Source organism: Dermacentor silvarum, chromosome 3 (assembly GCF_013339745.2).
Source record: "Dermacentor silvarum isolate Dsil-2018 chromosome 3, BIME_Dsil_1.4, whole genome shotgun sequence".
NCBI lineage: Eukaryota > Metazoa > Arthropoda > Arachnida > Ixodida > Ixodidae > Dermacentor > Dermacentor silvarum.
The window spans coordinates 161029736-161045473 of NC_051156.1; the positions used below are offsets into that span (position 1 = coordinate 161029736).

Genomic DNA, 15738 nt, shown 5'->3' on the forward strand with positions numbered 1-15738 from the left:
GTGTACGCAAGTGTTCTTGCAGATTTTTGCGCGGTGAAATAAAGACAACATACTTGGTTTTCTGCGTATTTAACGTTAGTTAATAAAGAATACGTTAGGTAATAAGAAAACATTAGTTAATAAAGAAAATTAGTTGATAAGAAATGTTAGGTAATAAAGAAAACTGTTCCTTATACTAATGATGCAATGGAAAATTTATGTTGTAGCTTCTTTTTTTTTTCTCTTTTCTTTTGGTGGTGGCGGCGTTTGAAAGGTGACATACTCAGCCCAACAAACACCCTAAAACTACCTTTGTATACAATGGAATCTGATCCATATTTATCATGACGCGCGCTTGTAGGTGACGCTAAACTTCATCACACCCGGCGGAATGATGGTACCAGCAGGCCCCATGCAGGGCTCATACCCAGCCGGGGGCATGATGGCACCAGCAGCCCCGATGCAGGGCTTCTACCCAGCCTGGGGCATGGGGGCACCAGGAGCCCCAATGCAAGGCTTTTACCCGGCCGGGGGAATGATGGCACCAGGAGCCCCACAGCAGGGCTTCTACCCAGCCTGGGGCATGATGGCACCAGGAGCCCCGATGGCGACTGGCGGAAGTGCGGTCCCGAATGCGCAGGCTAACATGAACGCCGCCGGGCCCCCAGTCACAAAGAGCCACCCCAAGAAGGCCACTGGTGCCGTTTATCCACGCGCCAACTATCCGCGCTCCACGGACTAAAAGGCGCGGTTGCGCTCGAGAAAACCGGCTAAAGATTGCAAAGGGTCTTCTCTCGCTACGCATGCATGTACGCTCAATAGAAAGCGCCTGCTCGAGCAAGATAAATTTGTTAGTTTTGTATTCATATTTATGAGCGCTTCCAAAAAAACCTACCATTCCTTTTTCTACTTTCATTCACATTATAGTATTGGCGCAAACAAAATACAACTACATGAATATAATTCTTTTATATTAGAATCTCAGAGAGAGAGAATTTCGCTGACAAATGCTAAGCATACAGAGTGTGTCACACAACTGACGTCAAGCGTTAAAAGTTCCACGTGCACGTTTCCAAAATGAAGGCAGCTTAGTACTGCTCACTCTGCTCGTTTATGTGTTTGTATGTGCTCTTGTATCTATGTATGTGTTTTAAAGCGAAGCTTTCCTTGCCTTATCCTAAGCGTTTATCTGAGCGTGCCTCCATTCCCCTTGCCGATTAAGACTGCCACATTCCCCCCCTACTAACCTCACCCCTCACCCTACTTTACTTACGTCGAGGTGTTCCCTCAATCGGACTCGGAAGACCTCCTAGAGAATCGACATACATCCACGCATTATGTTTTCCTTCAACTGATTGTGAAAGTTTTGGGCACCATCACCTATGCAGGCACAATGGCAATCTGGCACAATGGCAGACGTCAAGGGGGCGTTTGGTAGCGTCTCCAACACCACCATTCTAGAACAGCGAAATTAAAGCTGGTCTGGCGACCACAGGCACAATTATATCCTGACCTATCTTTATTCCCGTACGGCAAAGACCGAAATGTTCATGTCCGTGCATGGAATACGCATGGACGAGAAGCAGCAGCAAGTCCATAAACCGTGAAGTCGGCGTGCAGAGCTTTCCCGAAGAACGCTGGCGAGCCGATCTTGTTGAGGTGGATGTGATTGCTGGGCTGTGTTTCCCGGGAGTCTTGATCTGACGACTTCCCTCGAGTAGGTTAAGCTAACTTGAGAGGAACTACCGTAAGCTTCGTTGAAGACGTTGGCTTGTAGTCTCTGACGTCAACTAGTTCCTCGGAGTTCAGACGCGGCTATATAGGTGGCCCAGGCGATACTCGATGCTTCTCAGCAGATTATTTTTTCAGCTCCTAGACTGTTTAGCAGGGAGTAAAACCTGCGTTTAATTAACTTCTCCTTTCCCTAGTCCCCTGGATCGGGAAACGGCAGATATTGGCGAGGATCCTATCAAGCTCAATCAATTATTTCATGAGTCCTCCCAATAATCTTGGCCGCGCCCCTTTTATTCAGGGTCGAACAGACAGGTGATTCCCCCCCCCCCCCTTACTGTTAGAGACATGCACGCACACGCACATGCACGCACACGCACGCGCACGCGCACGCGCACGCATATTGTTTACAAAACTTCAATAGTCTTCGTTGAAATTTCATCCCCTCCAGAACTGGAGTGTATTGTGGGTACCACAGAGATCGGTGGTTTGTATTTCGTAATTGTTGCAGTATATCGCCCCCTGGCACCACCGAAGAATACATGCTACTGCTGAATGATTTCTTAATTTAAAAGTTTGGCAAGAGCAACTGCAAGATTACAATGGCCGGATATTTTTTACCGCATATTGGATGGGTATATTATCGGGAAGGTCAAAATGATCAGGCCATATCTCGTGTCTTTCTGAATCTGACTGTTTCCCTTGACTTAACACAAATAGTAACTATGCCCGCATGAACCTACGAATTAGGAAAATCACTACTTGATTTGGTGTTATTGAGCAGATTTGTCACACAATCCAAGTACTGGTGTGAAGTCTTAGAAGGGATGTCTGACCACAAAATGGTGATAACGTATGTCTCTACCACATATAACCGAGCAGAAAAGAATAAAAATTTGCTAGTCTCTGATTTCTCTAAAGCAGAGGATGTTGCAGTATAGGACCATTTAGAGGAAGGTTATGAGGATTTCATTCAACTTTTTTCGCTAAATACTACATCAGTAAATGATGCTTGGGAGAAGCTTAAAAGTGTGGTATTGGAATCAACAGAACTCTTTGTTCCCAAGCGCCCCAAGAAAGTTAACAGAAAAAAACCATGGATTACGCGGAAAATAATTCACAAAAAGCGTCTTCTGAAACGAATGAGGTCCAAAAAGTTCGTCTCTGCAAGAACACATCATTGTATTCATTCCGTTTCACAGGAACCTAAAATGGAAATTATTAAAGCGAAACATTGTTACACGATTGAAACACTTACCAATTTCATTAAAAACTCTCCGGGAAAATTTTGGAGGTATATTTCAGGGCCCAACGGCGGCATTCAATTTCTGACAAGTGAAAATAAGTCTATCACGAACAGTTCTGAAATGGCTTGCCTCTTCAATGAATATTTTGAATCAGTTTTCACATGGGATGAGGATTTTACACCTCAAACGCTGCATTCCATTAAGCACTGTATATCTGAACCAACTATTAGACAAGACGGTATTTGGAACCTGATCCTTAAACTAGATGAGAAAAAACGCCCTGGCCCTGATCAAATTCCCAACGCTTTTTTTTAAGAGATACGCCGAGTCGTGCTCATGTTTTCTTTCAGTTATCTATACTAATTCTCTAGAATCTGGCGACGTTCCGAGAGACTGGAGGTGGGCTAAGGTAGTACCGATTCACAAACAGGGTTCCAAACATGATGTCGCTAATTGACAAGTACATGTTGCAAAACGCTAGAGCACATCTTAACTACCCACCTAACTAAATTTGTGGAATAAAACGACATTTTGGGTAAAAGCCAGCATGGTTTTCACCGACGGTACTCCACGGTCACTATTCTCACTCAGGTTACACATGAAATTGACCAATGTATTCATGGAAGGGGTCAAATAGATATTATCTTTACCGATTGCCGCAAAGCATTCGACAGAATATCCCACAGAAAACTGCTTATGAAGCTGTCTTGTTTCTTAGGTAATACTCAGCTATTAAAATGGATTGAGGCATATTTGTCAGAAAGGGAACAATTTGTTTCATAAAATTGTGTTTGCAGTACCAATAAATCAGTTCAAACGGGTGTGCCGCAAGGATCCGTTATAGGCCCTTTACTTTTTTCTATTTCAATTAGCGATATGGGAGCAGGTTTTTCGCCACAAATAGCCATCAAACATTATGCTGACGACACCATTGTATATGCTAAAATATGCACTCGTAATGATAAACAGGAGCTTAGTAACCATTTACAAAAAGTCTCTCTGGTGTGACGAATGGCAAATGGAGCTGAATGCATCAAAAACTGTTTGTATGCGTATGATGCGTACGAAAGACCCTTTAACTTTCCCCTACAGCATCAACGGAGCCGAATTAGCTGAGGTTAAGGAATTTAAATACGTAGGGATTCATCTCACACATGATTTGAATTGGTCGGTACATGTCGACAACAGCTGTAATAAGGCCATGTGTAAACTTTGGTTATTACGACGAAAACTTTACGACGCCACAGTTACCACCCCAGAGGTAAATAAATAAACTGTCCACCCGGCGTCGACGGCGAGCTGCGGCTTGTAATGCTCTCTCCACAGCCATCTGCTGAGCCCGATCCAGGTTTACAACTACAATTTACATGTCAATCCCAGCCACGGCGGCCGCATTTCGATGGAGGTGAAATGCAAAAACGCCCGTATGCTGGCGTTGTAATGCACGTTAAAGCACCCCAGGTGGTCGAAATTAATCCGCAGCCCTGCACTACGGCGTGCCTCATAATCAGAACTGGTTTCGGCACGTGAAACCCCGGAAATAACTTGCATGTCGGGTGCACCGCGTTTGCAGGCACCTTAACTAGATGGCGCCACTATACTGGCGGAGGCTCGGCAGCTCGGGGGCGCGTTGATTGCGCGCCTTGTCTGAATCGCATATTGTCGTCTGCGCCTGCAGACACTGCGTTTGCAGGCATCTTACCTAGATGGCGCAACCATACTGGCGGAGGCTCGAGTCGTCTCACCCTGCTTTTGCCTTAGGGTATTTTCCCTGGCCCGATAGCAAGCGCTTCCTTGGCTTAGTAGTAGAGTGTCCGGCTCCCACGCAGCGGGCGCGAGTTTGATCCCGGCGGTAATCGGGTACTTTTTTCGCGTTTCCGGCGATAGCGGTTACGCGGCGGCCGCTGGCGGCGGCATCATCGCTACCCGAAACGGCTATTGGAATGAGCCCATAACAGATTACGGTGTAAAATGCATTCAATGGACTTTACCCAAGTAAACAGTGGGACAGTATAAGTGAGACGTTATCTCGCGGACTAATTAGCAGCTGGACCATGGCTCGACCGGCAGTGACTTGAAGGTTCTTTGCACCCTCGACTCGACGAACTTTCAGCATGCCCTACGAGCTGTCTGGCCTAGATAATTCATTTCTATCGGCTTCTACGAAATCGTATTTTGAGTTCTTTCATGGCGATTCCACAGCAGTGGCCAAATATTGGATACCCAAGCTTTTATCGAAAAGCGCAAATGCTCGTTTCTTCTACTGCGTATCACGGTCACTGCAAATAAGCGGCTGCACTTCCCCTGGCTGGCGGCACCATTTTCTTCAAAAGCATCTAGCACATCGTAACGACGAATAGTCTTGCTGGATGCACATTAGACATTCACATTTCTTTTCTCTAATCATGGTAAGTGAACTGCTCAATAGACATGTATTACATGATCACTTGATATTTTGACAGGGAACTGGAAGCGAAATACACGCCGATTTGTGATACAGATCAAGCGCCCACTTTTCTCTCCGCAATACTGCAGAGGTATGCGTCACGAAGACTCCCGTTCTTTAGCCTTCGTTTGCAATGCCTTGCCGGCTTTGTTGACAAGCTTTTATCCGATGAGGTAGTACTTTCCTGTGAAAAGTGAAAAGTACTAGTTAAAAAGAGAATCACGTCCCTAACTTGCCATGGTTTATTCATTTCCCTGTTCACAATTTTTGCAATTCTTCGTTTGCTGAACGGACAACACTAGGCTAACTTTGCCTAGTGTTGTCTAGTTTGCCTAGAGCCTGAATTTCCTAGGTGATATTTTTCTTTACAGTAGCTACATATGTTACCTATTCGTTTCACGGCGTTACATTAAAGATATAGAGATTCACTGAGGGGACCTTCTGTTAGTGCAAGGTTTGAGCATCCAACCATTTCGTGGTAATCTCAGTCCGCCTGAAATGTTTATTAGTCGGTGTTTAAGTATGTTATGGAGCACGGTACCCGAATGGTGCAGTCTATGGCTTAAAAAACGCAATCAATGACACTGTGCCGGTTGGCACACAGGAATATCAAACTACACAGACGCTGACAGAACAATATTGTTGTGTCGAGGGATTTATAAGAGTCATAGCTAGAAACGGAGATATATCTATAGATGCGCAAACTCTGTCGCCGAGGTCAGAATCTGTTACTGACTTCATAAATATACTGACAGAAGGAGTAAGCGCTAGAAAGAAAATAAAGTTCAAATCTGCGGCCACAACGTTGAAAGACGTCCAGCGAAGAAATTTACTTGAAGAAAAAAAATATTACTCTAGAATAAAGCGGCTGTTAACTAATAGGTTTCAGCTCCAATTTGAATAGCTCAACTAGCGGAAGAAAACGCGCGCCTCAAGGCGGAGATTCAGCAAATGAGGGCGGATTTCGAATCGTTTCGGAAGAGAGATAGAGAGAGAAGTCACTTTATTTGCACTCGTCAAATAGATGACGGGTAGACGCTTCAGCCTAAACCCACACTCATCCTCCCTAACCGTCGGCCGGGATCCCTTGGGACGCGGCGGCGCTCAGGGCGAGACCAATGACTTGTCGTTGATCATTTTCTTCTTCGTTGAGGAAACAAGCTTCCACTACCCAGATAGTCGAACAACAGCACCAGCAGGTAACGCAAAGTACACTTCTCGAAGATTTCGAAACCCCTGGCTTGCCTTACCAGTGATAACACGCCATTTTCCTGAACGCATGAGCAACAGGCGGCCTTCGCTGAACTTCGACAACGTATGCAGTCAGCACCCGTCCTGGCTCATTTTGACGAACAGGCTGACACCGAGGTTCATATTGACGCCAGTAAAATCGGCCTTGGCGCAGTACTCGTCCAACCTCAAGACGGCCATGAAAGAGTAATAGCTTATGCTAGCCGCTCGCTGTGCCGTGCCGAGGCGAACTACTCTACTACAGAAAAAGAGTGTCTCGCAGTCGTCTGGGCGATCACGAAGTTTCGCCCTTGTCTCTACGGCCGTCCCTTCAAAGTGATGACAGACCACCATGCTCTACGTTGGTTGGCGAACGTACACGATCCTTCAGGCCAACTGGCACGGTGGAGCTTGCAGCTACAGGAACTTGACGTCACTGTAGTTTATAAGTCTGGCCGCAAGCGCGAAGACGCCGACACGTCGCGTGCTCCCGCCGAATCTGTCAGTCGACAGTCAGAGGACGACGACGGCTTCCTGGGCGCCCTTACTACGTCGGACTTGGTCAAATGGCCGCGTGACGACGCTGAAATTCGACCTCTCGTCCACCACTTCGAGGGCCGTCAAACATCCATACCACGCCATCTACGCCGCGTCTTGACGTCCTTCTGTCTACGAGACAATGTGCTCTACAAGAATAACGCCCACCCGAATGACCGAGCCTACCTTCTAGTAGTTCCCAAAGGCTTGCGGGACGATATTCTTTTTTCTTGTCACAACGAGCCTACATCTGGTCACCTCGGCTCCTCACGAATGCTTGCTAGAGTGCACGAGATGTATTACTGGCCCGGGCTTGCGGCAAGCGTCAAACAGTATGTTAAAGGCTGCCGTGAATGTCAGCGACGAAAGTCACTACCCCTGAAGCCCGCCGGGTCATTGCAACCCATCGAACCACCTCATAAGCCATTCGACCAAGTCGGCTTGGACGTCCTTGGGCCTGTTCCTCTGTCAACCAACGGCAACAAGTGGGTGATTGTCGCCAATGACTATTTAACCCGCTATGGCGAGACGGAGGAACTCCCACTAGCCACGGCTTCTCAGGTAGCGCAGTTCTTCATGTGTCACATTGTTGCGTCATAGTGCCCCATCCACTGTTATCACAGACAGAGGAACGGCGTTCACCGCACAGCTCATGGACGAATTTTTTCAATTGAGCAATGCCACGCATCGAAAGACGACTGCTTACCATCCGCAGTCCAATGGACTTACGGAGCGATTAAACAAGACCATCACAGACATGATCTCCGTGTACATCGACGTCCAGCACAAAACATGGGATCGCATCTTGCCTTACGTGACCTTCGCGTATAATACCGCCGTACAAGAGACGACGCGGTTCGCCCCATTTCGCCTCGTTTACGGCCGCGAAGTACAGACGATGCTGGACGCTATGCTTCCGTGTCACGACACCGAGCACCTAACGACTGACGCCGAAGAACTTGCTGAGCGCGCTGAGGAAGCCCGCCAGCTCGCGTGGCTGCACATCGGTGAGCAGCAACACGCAGATGCACGGTGCTATAACCTCCGTCACCGGCAAGTGCGCTACAGTCCCGGAGACCAAGTGTGGGTGTGGACCCCTGTTCGCCGCCGTGGCCTTTGTGAAAAGTTGATTAGCCGGTATTTTGGCCCATACAAAGTGCTGCGCCGCATTAGTGAAGTGAACTACGAAGTCGTTCCAGACAGTGCGGCGCAAACAGGACGTAGACAACAACCCCGCCCTGACATAGTTCACGTTGTGCGCATGAAACCATATGTTGCGCGTTCGTGATTATTTTTTTTATTCATCTTTCTACTTACGCTACTGTTTGCAACCTCTCAGTTTCGTGGGACTCTGCCCGTCGCGCTTCCCCACTGCTGTGCTTTTATTTTTCCTGTAGCTGGCATTGTGTCCTTTGCACGAGCACCTGCCTTGGCCATGCTGTTTCCCCCCTCCTTTTCTTAAACCGCTTCTTGAGCATCGAGCCGATGCTCTTTCCGAGGAAGGGGGGAAATGCCACCAGCAGTAGTGGGTACAGTGCTAAGAGGCAGGCACGGACAAGAAAGAAGTGCGCGTGCTTCTCCGCCCGCTCGATAGCCAGGCCCCGGTTACATACACCGCAGGTTGTATTTGTACAGGCACAATTAGCACCTTTAAATGTTTGCATTAGGGAAATCATTCCGTTTGATAGGTCCACAATGTTCCTTAAAATAGAATTTGCGGACATATTCCCCAATAACGCAAAACTACTGCCACCAACATATTTGAATGGCCTTTTGCAAGACCATTTGGCCCATTTCCCAATAAATGTAATAGCGACTAATGATTCCTCGTGTGAAGAGAAGGCAGGCGTGGGAACTTACTCACCATCCCTCGATTGGTCTTTTTCACTTCGCCTACCAGATTACACATCAGTTTTTCAGGCCGAACTTCTGGCAATAGTTCTTGCATTGCGAAAGTTACCGCTAAATGTCACAAAAGTTGTTATCGTCACAGATTCCCTTTCTGTATGCAGCGCGCTTAACGCGTCTACAAATTCGACAGCTTTGAACTCGTTTTACACATTAGCTCCACCCCACTTAAAGTTAGTTCATTTAGTATGGGTACCAGGCCACCGAGACATCCAACTTAATGAAATATCTGATTCTTTAGCACGCACTTCTTTAAAAGGTCCGGCACTATCTGTGCTGCCGGCAACTGCGCATATCACTGCAGCCAGATATAGACAGTTTTCTTTGAGCGAAGACAACAAATGCCTCGCGTTAGCAAATTCTACAGATGTTATACATCTAAATTATTCTTGGAACCGGCAGTGGTGTCCTAACCGGCAATTCAAGGTAACATCTACAAGGCTGCGTTGCCGTATTCCACAACTAAATTTTTACTTGCACAGATGTGGTCTGGCGGCATCCCCATTATGCTACCTCTGCAATGAACTAGAATCCATCGATCACTTTTTATTATCGTGTCGGCGTTTTTCTAATAATCGACAACGATGTTTGGAAATCCCACTTCGCAATCTAGGACTGCCTTTAATCAGTCCAGTCATACTCTCACTTGGAGCCACGGTGTCAGGGTATGGCCAGGGGAATGTTTGCCGAGCAATTTATAATTTTCTTTGTGACACAAAAAGATTGCCTTATTAATATTTTCCCATCTTTCCATGATTTATTTATTTATTCTTCAATAAATTATAGATTTAGCAAATTCAAAAAGCAATGTCACAAAATCACAATTATATTAGTGTTAATATTATTATTCAAAATTTACGTCGATCCTTTACTATATTTAATTAATTATTAAATTCATAATAATATTCCTATCTAGGTAAGGCTGACTAACTTGGTATGGACTACTTAATTCTTTTTTTATCGGTTCGTTTCACATCTTCAATTATTTATTTATTTTCCTTTAATTTTTATTACTGATTTATTTCTAAACTAATTTATTTTAAATTTCTATCATAATACTACCCGCTTCGTGGCCTATCCACCATAGTGGGTTGTGCCATTGATTGAGGCACCATCATCATCATCAGCTCCCAGCGCCGTGCTTTTCAGGAGCCGCTACCCTCAATAAACGTCGCGTTGCCCGTTCTCTCACAAGGCACGTGACAATATGTTGCAGCTAAATTCACAGCAACAGTTGAAAAAGCGAACGAAGTATATAATGCCAAACGTTACAGGTCTTATCTGAAATTCAAGTTAAGGAAGAAACTATTTAGGCTTCTAATGTTGAAAGTGTTTTTTTTTTTCTTCAGCACCAGCATATGTAGAATCGGTGGCCTGTTGGCACAGGAAGAAGCTTATGGCACAAATGCCATATTAGCAGTGCTATAGCGAAAGTGTTAAAATCGCAACCTGCTTTAGCCCGAACTTACGAGAGCCATTATCGCATCAACAATAAATAAAATTGAATCAATTTGTTCCTCAAGAATTTCTGATGTTTTTTAAATATTTCGACTGAACATTCTTGTTTTTCCTATCCGAATCTTACTGATGTACGGTCAAGAGATCACTCCACAGGTTGCATCACTAAAATGTCTGGGCGAGTTTACGAGGTGCATTTTCTTTACGTCGCCCGTTTTTTTTTAACCTTCATTATTTACTGAATTGCGTTAGAATGAACAGATAAACAATCTGCCCAAGCGGACATAATTTGCAACAATAACCAAAGCAATTTATTGAATGTAAAGACTAATAACATTATTAACGTCAAAATTACAATTTTTGCACCACATGTTTATAGGGGACACCAGAATGAAATTTTTATAAAAGTCTATATTCAGAGTTTTCTTACATTTGAGAAACGCCCTAGAATCGAAATGACTGGCGGCAGAATTTTTGTTCAGTTGTTTTTCAACTACCCGTCATGGTTAACTTTTCTCATCATAAATAAATCTTCGTCAATAAATTAATACTACCCGAGTACAGGGCATTGCGCTCTATGATTATTCACTACTGTATAATAAAATTATCCCTATCTTTATATACTATATTATCTTTATATACAATTTCATTTATATACATTATTTCTTGTTAGTTTCTTTGTCTACTACCACTGATTTCATGGCCTACCCTCGCAGTGCTTCGAGCCATATCAAGCAGCGACTTGCAGGGCAAGAAAGACGATAAAGAAGAAGAGCACAAGGGCCCGATGATACAAGCGAAATGGTTGATTCCAGCTTTGTCGCCATCGTATCCAGCATTTGCGCGGTAAGATTATCGAGTTAATGGCTTCGTTAGCAACACGTTATCGCTTTCGAGTAAGAGGACATCTAAATTATAGCACGCAAAGAGATCTGCGAGTTTTTGCGAGCCACGTACCACATCGACAATCATGAAAGGTAGCACTAGCATTGCCTTCGATCGGTCGTAGTGTGTAAAATAACATGTGCGGCATCAGTGCTAAGCGAGGTTAAATCAGCGGCGTAAAATATACTTGCTGTACCTTAAGACGTAACATACTAATTTAAGTATCCCGGGTGACTGCAGCTTAGAAACCGATTAGGTGGCCCGTGCATAGTGTCCACTACTGTACCTCTATATTGGGGCTGGCAATACAGGCATCTTTCAAGAGCCACAAACAACTCTCAATGTTCGCATAAAACCGCGGCATGTAAGGCGAGTAATTCAAACCTAATGGCCATGAACTATATTTTGACGGCTTTCCCTCGGTGATGAGAAAACTAAATCCAGTTCCATGCAATGTGAAATCTGCTGAAACAGCGGAGCTGTTGTCTGTCAAACGTTGCTTTTCTGCGTTTTACTGCGACGATGGATGTTATTCGGTGGGTTGTTGCGTTTTGCTGTGAATAATGATGTTATCCAGCGCGTCGGTGCGTTTTACTGTGATTCCTTGCTATGAAACATTGATTTTCTGCGTTTTACTGTGATTATGGATGCTATTCGGTGGGTTTCTGCGTTTTACTGGAAATCTTGAGCTCTGCGCTCTGCAGCTGTGCCCAAAGTGCCGGTCGAGGTAATCGCTTATGAAACGGCCAGCGGCACCGTTGGCCAAAGGGTTCCCTCGGCGCTTGAGTCTTTGTTCTGCCTCTTGCTGGGACAAATGCGGGTTCGCTTTCCTCCAAGTACGCGTGACTTGCGTTTCCTCTACGCGTAGCTCCGAATTAGCCTCCCGCCGCTGCCGTTTCGTTTTCGCTTCCCGCCGAACATCCTCGTCGGTAGCGGTCTGCCGGCGATTACGTCTGGCTTGCGCTTTCCTCTCGCGTAGCTCCGGATTAGCCTACCGCCGCTGCCGCTTCGCTGCCGATTATCGTGCCCGAAACTTAGGATTCACCCGGCGACGGCGCTGCCGCTCTCGGGCGAGCTCCCACAGCCGCTCGCGCCGACCAGAATCCATGGCGAGAAAGGGCGCGTGACGGTCACCGCGGAATCGGTGTGGGAACCGGCTTCTGCTTTAGCTTCTGCTAGGGTGCCTCGATGACAGCGCCGCTTCTGCGAGACCGCAGCGCCCCTAGCAGTGGGTCTGGGAATCTGCCATTTGCTCGACACCGGCGTACGGACGGCGCAGCCTCGACCTAAAGCAGCGCCTCTGTTAAAAACTGCTCTACAGTTTTCGAGAAAAATAATATATCATAGGGTTGTGAAAACCAAATCTAGCAATGTATATACAGCAAGACATTGTGGATATTTGGATCGCGCCGGATGCTGACCACGTGACCCGATAGCCGTGCGTCAGCTGCAACGTATGAAGAGTCGAGCGCCACTTGTGACTTGCAGTCTAGCCATTCCTGGTTTAGCGCAGCATTTCGGAGCGTCCTCCTTGCTCGAACAAATAGGGCGGCAATTAGTATACATGACTTAATGTGACTTCTCGGATGCGGCTGCTCACCGTGATGCTTCACCAGCATGGCGCCTTGGATGACGTCAATGCAAGCCATCTAATGTACAACAGTGTCATCACCGATCTTACGTGCCCGAAAAAACAAAAGCAATGCCAAGTGACACCTAGATAAAGAAGGCTGGAATACTAGCAGTACATAGCAGCCGAAACAAGCTGCTACAAATAAAAACACTTTTCCACTAAAGGTGTAATGCAAATGTAGGTGGTCCATGCAACGCGCTTGACATTTTGTGCCAGGTGTACCGTCCCATTCAAACTGGATACCAGAGTAGTCTTTATAAGCATAATATGTTTGTAACGAAGAAGTGCCGGTCAGTCAGGCGCATCACCAGCGTTTTTTTACGCACGGGGCTTGTCCTGACTGCTCGCAGGGTTCTGACTGCCGCACCGAGTTCGACCTCTCAATCCTGTCAATAAACGCCTTGACATTTGGACAAGTTGAACGATATAGCCGTATAGCCGAATGATAGAACGTATAGCCGTTTTTACCTTGCTTCAGTAATTCACCTCGTAGCCTGAGAATATGTAAATGAATATTTCAATAAAGCTCATTCAGGGGCAAGGAAGGGTAGAAACGAGGAGGAAGAAATCATGGTAGCAAGCCATAGGCACGTCTCTTAATGAGAACGTCCCTTAATTGCTAGTAGTCTGGGGTATTTTTTAGACATAGGAAAAATATTGCTGAGAGTACTTGAAGAAATCAGCTCTGTGTGCCATAATTCCGGTGAATATTTGATTAAGGGCAAACTATATTTACTGGGTGAATATCGTTGTGTGAAAACATGTCAGGTAGCCCGCCACGAGGCATTTTAATCTGATTTCTTTCTAACGCGCGGCAAATGTAAGAATTCCTAGCCTAATTGATGTACCATGGTAGATTAAAAAAATTCGCACCCTATTTCAAATACGGGGAGCGCATTCTCTTCAAATGAGTGGAGGTATTAATTCTAACTGCTTGACTCTGCAAACGGCCAGTTATCCCCAAGTATGTCTGATGGGTGTTTTCCCACGATGAAGAACACGCAATTGGGTGACTGTTTATAAAAATGTCTTATTTAATCTGCATGGGGAAGTAATTACGGGTTCTATTCAAAGAACGAATTCTTTAAACATATAACTCCACTGTAATGGTAATACAAGTTCGGGTCGATGACCTTTCTGTGTACTAATCACGCGATATTTTGTGGCATAAGCGGATGAAACTAAATGTTAGACCTGATTACATGACGCATACCTCTACAATACTTTGATATGTGACGCGCATTTTTTTATTGTGAACGCGAGGACGGATAGCAGCGTCGCTAGCCTTCGTAGCGAAGCCAGCTTTATGCATGAAACGGACTACAGGAACTCATTAGCTATTGTAACCTGCTGTTTGTCGCAGAGCAACGAATTCATGTCCTTATTTCAACACCTGCTATACAGAATTGCATGGGTTCTGAAACAATAGAGTTTAGCCATTGGAATGAATAATGGAACAACAGTTTATGTATTACTCTTTTTTCTAATTGCTCTTTTAGGTACTCAATTGCGCCTATATAGCGTCCGAACTATATTTTGTCGGCAACGGTTACGTGCGTAAGTACCTGTGCCTGCATATAGCCGGCTGCCTAGTGCATATTGGGCCTTGTCTGCGAAGCTTATTCGGGAGCAGAAAGCACTACTATATTATCATATCGCAGTGTCTTCTCTGTTTAATTTTGTTTTGATCTTATCCATGGACTTCAATGGCCTGGCCATGGCGGCCTTACGGAGCTCCAAATATTAGTTCGAAACTTTATTCCGAAGTAGTGCAAGGGCGTTAATTATAGTGCACGAAAAGATTTTAGCCACATTATTGAATGTGGTTTAATAAATAATTTAGTGGATAGATTGTTTTAGCCTGTGCCGCTAGCAAATGCGCGCATCGTGAAAACCGTGCATAAAGGAGCGTAATCTCTTTTTTTTTTCCATACGTGCTGACAGCACGCAAGCCATGTCAAACACTGCTGAATATCTTTTTTATGCTCTAGCCAGACTGGGTGAGGATGCCCGTCTGATGACGGCTTCTTCAGATATACCGTCAGAAGTCTCGCTTCTTCCAGACGGATTGATCATCCCGTTACCATCGTGTAATACGAGAGAATCCACTGAATCTTCCGAAAGGTCTAGCGACACCATCTTTTTGCCATCAGGTGTCGTCTGCATAGCGTTATATTCACGATCGATCAAATTTGGGCCTAATTTCGCTTACGCACGCGTGACACAGTGACACAGTGACATCAAGGCACGTGACATAAAGGCTCCGCTACTGTTCTGGGCATTCTCGAAGTGTCCGAAATAATGAGGCAGAGTGAAATTGTTGGTTCGCCACTCCTTCTGCCGCTTACGCTTTGCTAATAAAAAGGTAGTAGAAGGCAAACCGATTAATCTAGAATGCTCCTTACTGCCGACCAACAAACTGATATTTCTATGCTGATGACAATACGAAGGGCTGTGCTTGATGTACAAAGATGCATGGTGGTCCTAAAATGTTACAAATATATATGTCATGTAGACCAACATCCTTGGCTAAGGATGTTCACGCCCATGAAACAAACGTCTAAAAAAATTTGATCATGTAGTTAAGTTGAACGTCGGACTTGATCCAAGCTGTCGCCGTAAAACCCTGCAACTTGCACTTCGCACACATCCCCCCAAACTATGTAAACGACGCGATAACAGCA

General features: G+C 45.4%; 1 protein-coding gene across 1 annotated transcript; it reads left to right on the forward strand.

Annotated features, from left to right (window-relative positions):
- The first annotated feature begins 373 nt into the window (after positions 1-373).
- On the forward strand, positions 374-721 carry LOC119444963 (small nuclear ribonucleoprotein-associated protein B-like). The gene has a single exon (XM_037709300.1). The coding sequence runs from the start codon at positions 374-376 to the stop codon at positions 719-721; it is 348 nt and encodes a 115-aa protein (XP_037565228.1).
- The last annotated feature ends 15017 nt before the right edge of the window (positions 722-15738 follow it).

Excerpts from the sequence above, each read along its gene's own strand:
- LOC119444963 (XM_037709300.1), top strand. The coding sequence starts at position 374 with ATGGTACCAGCAGGCCCCATGCAGGGCTCATACCCAGCCGGGGGCATG.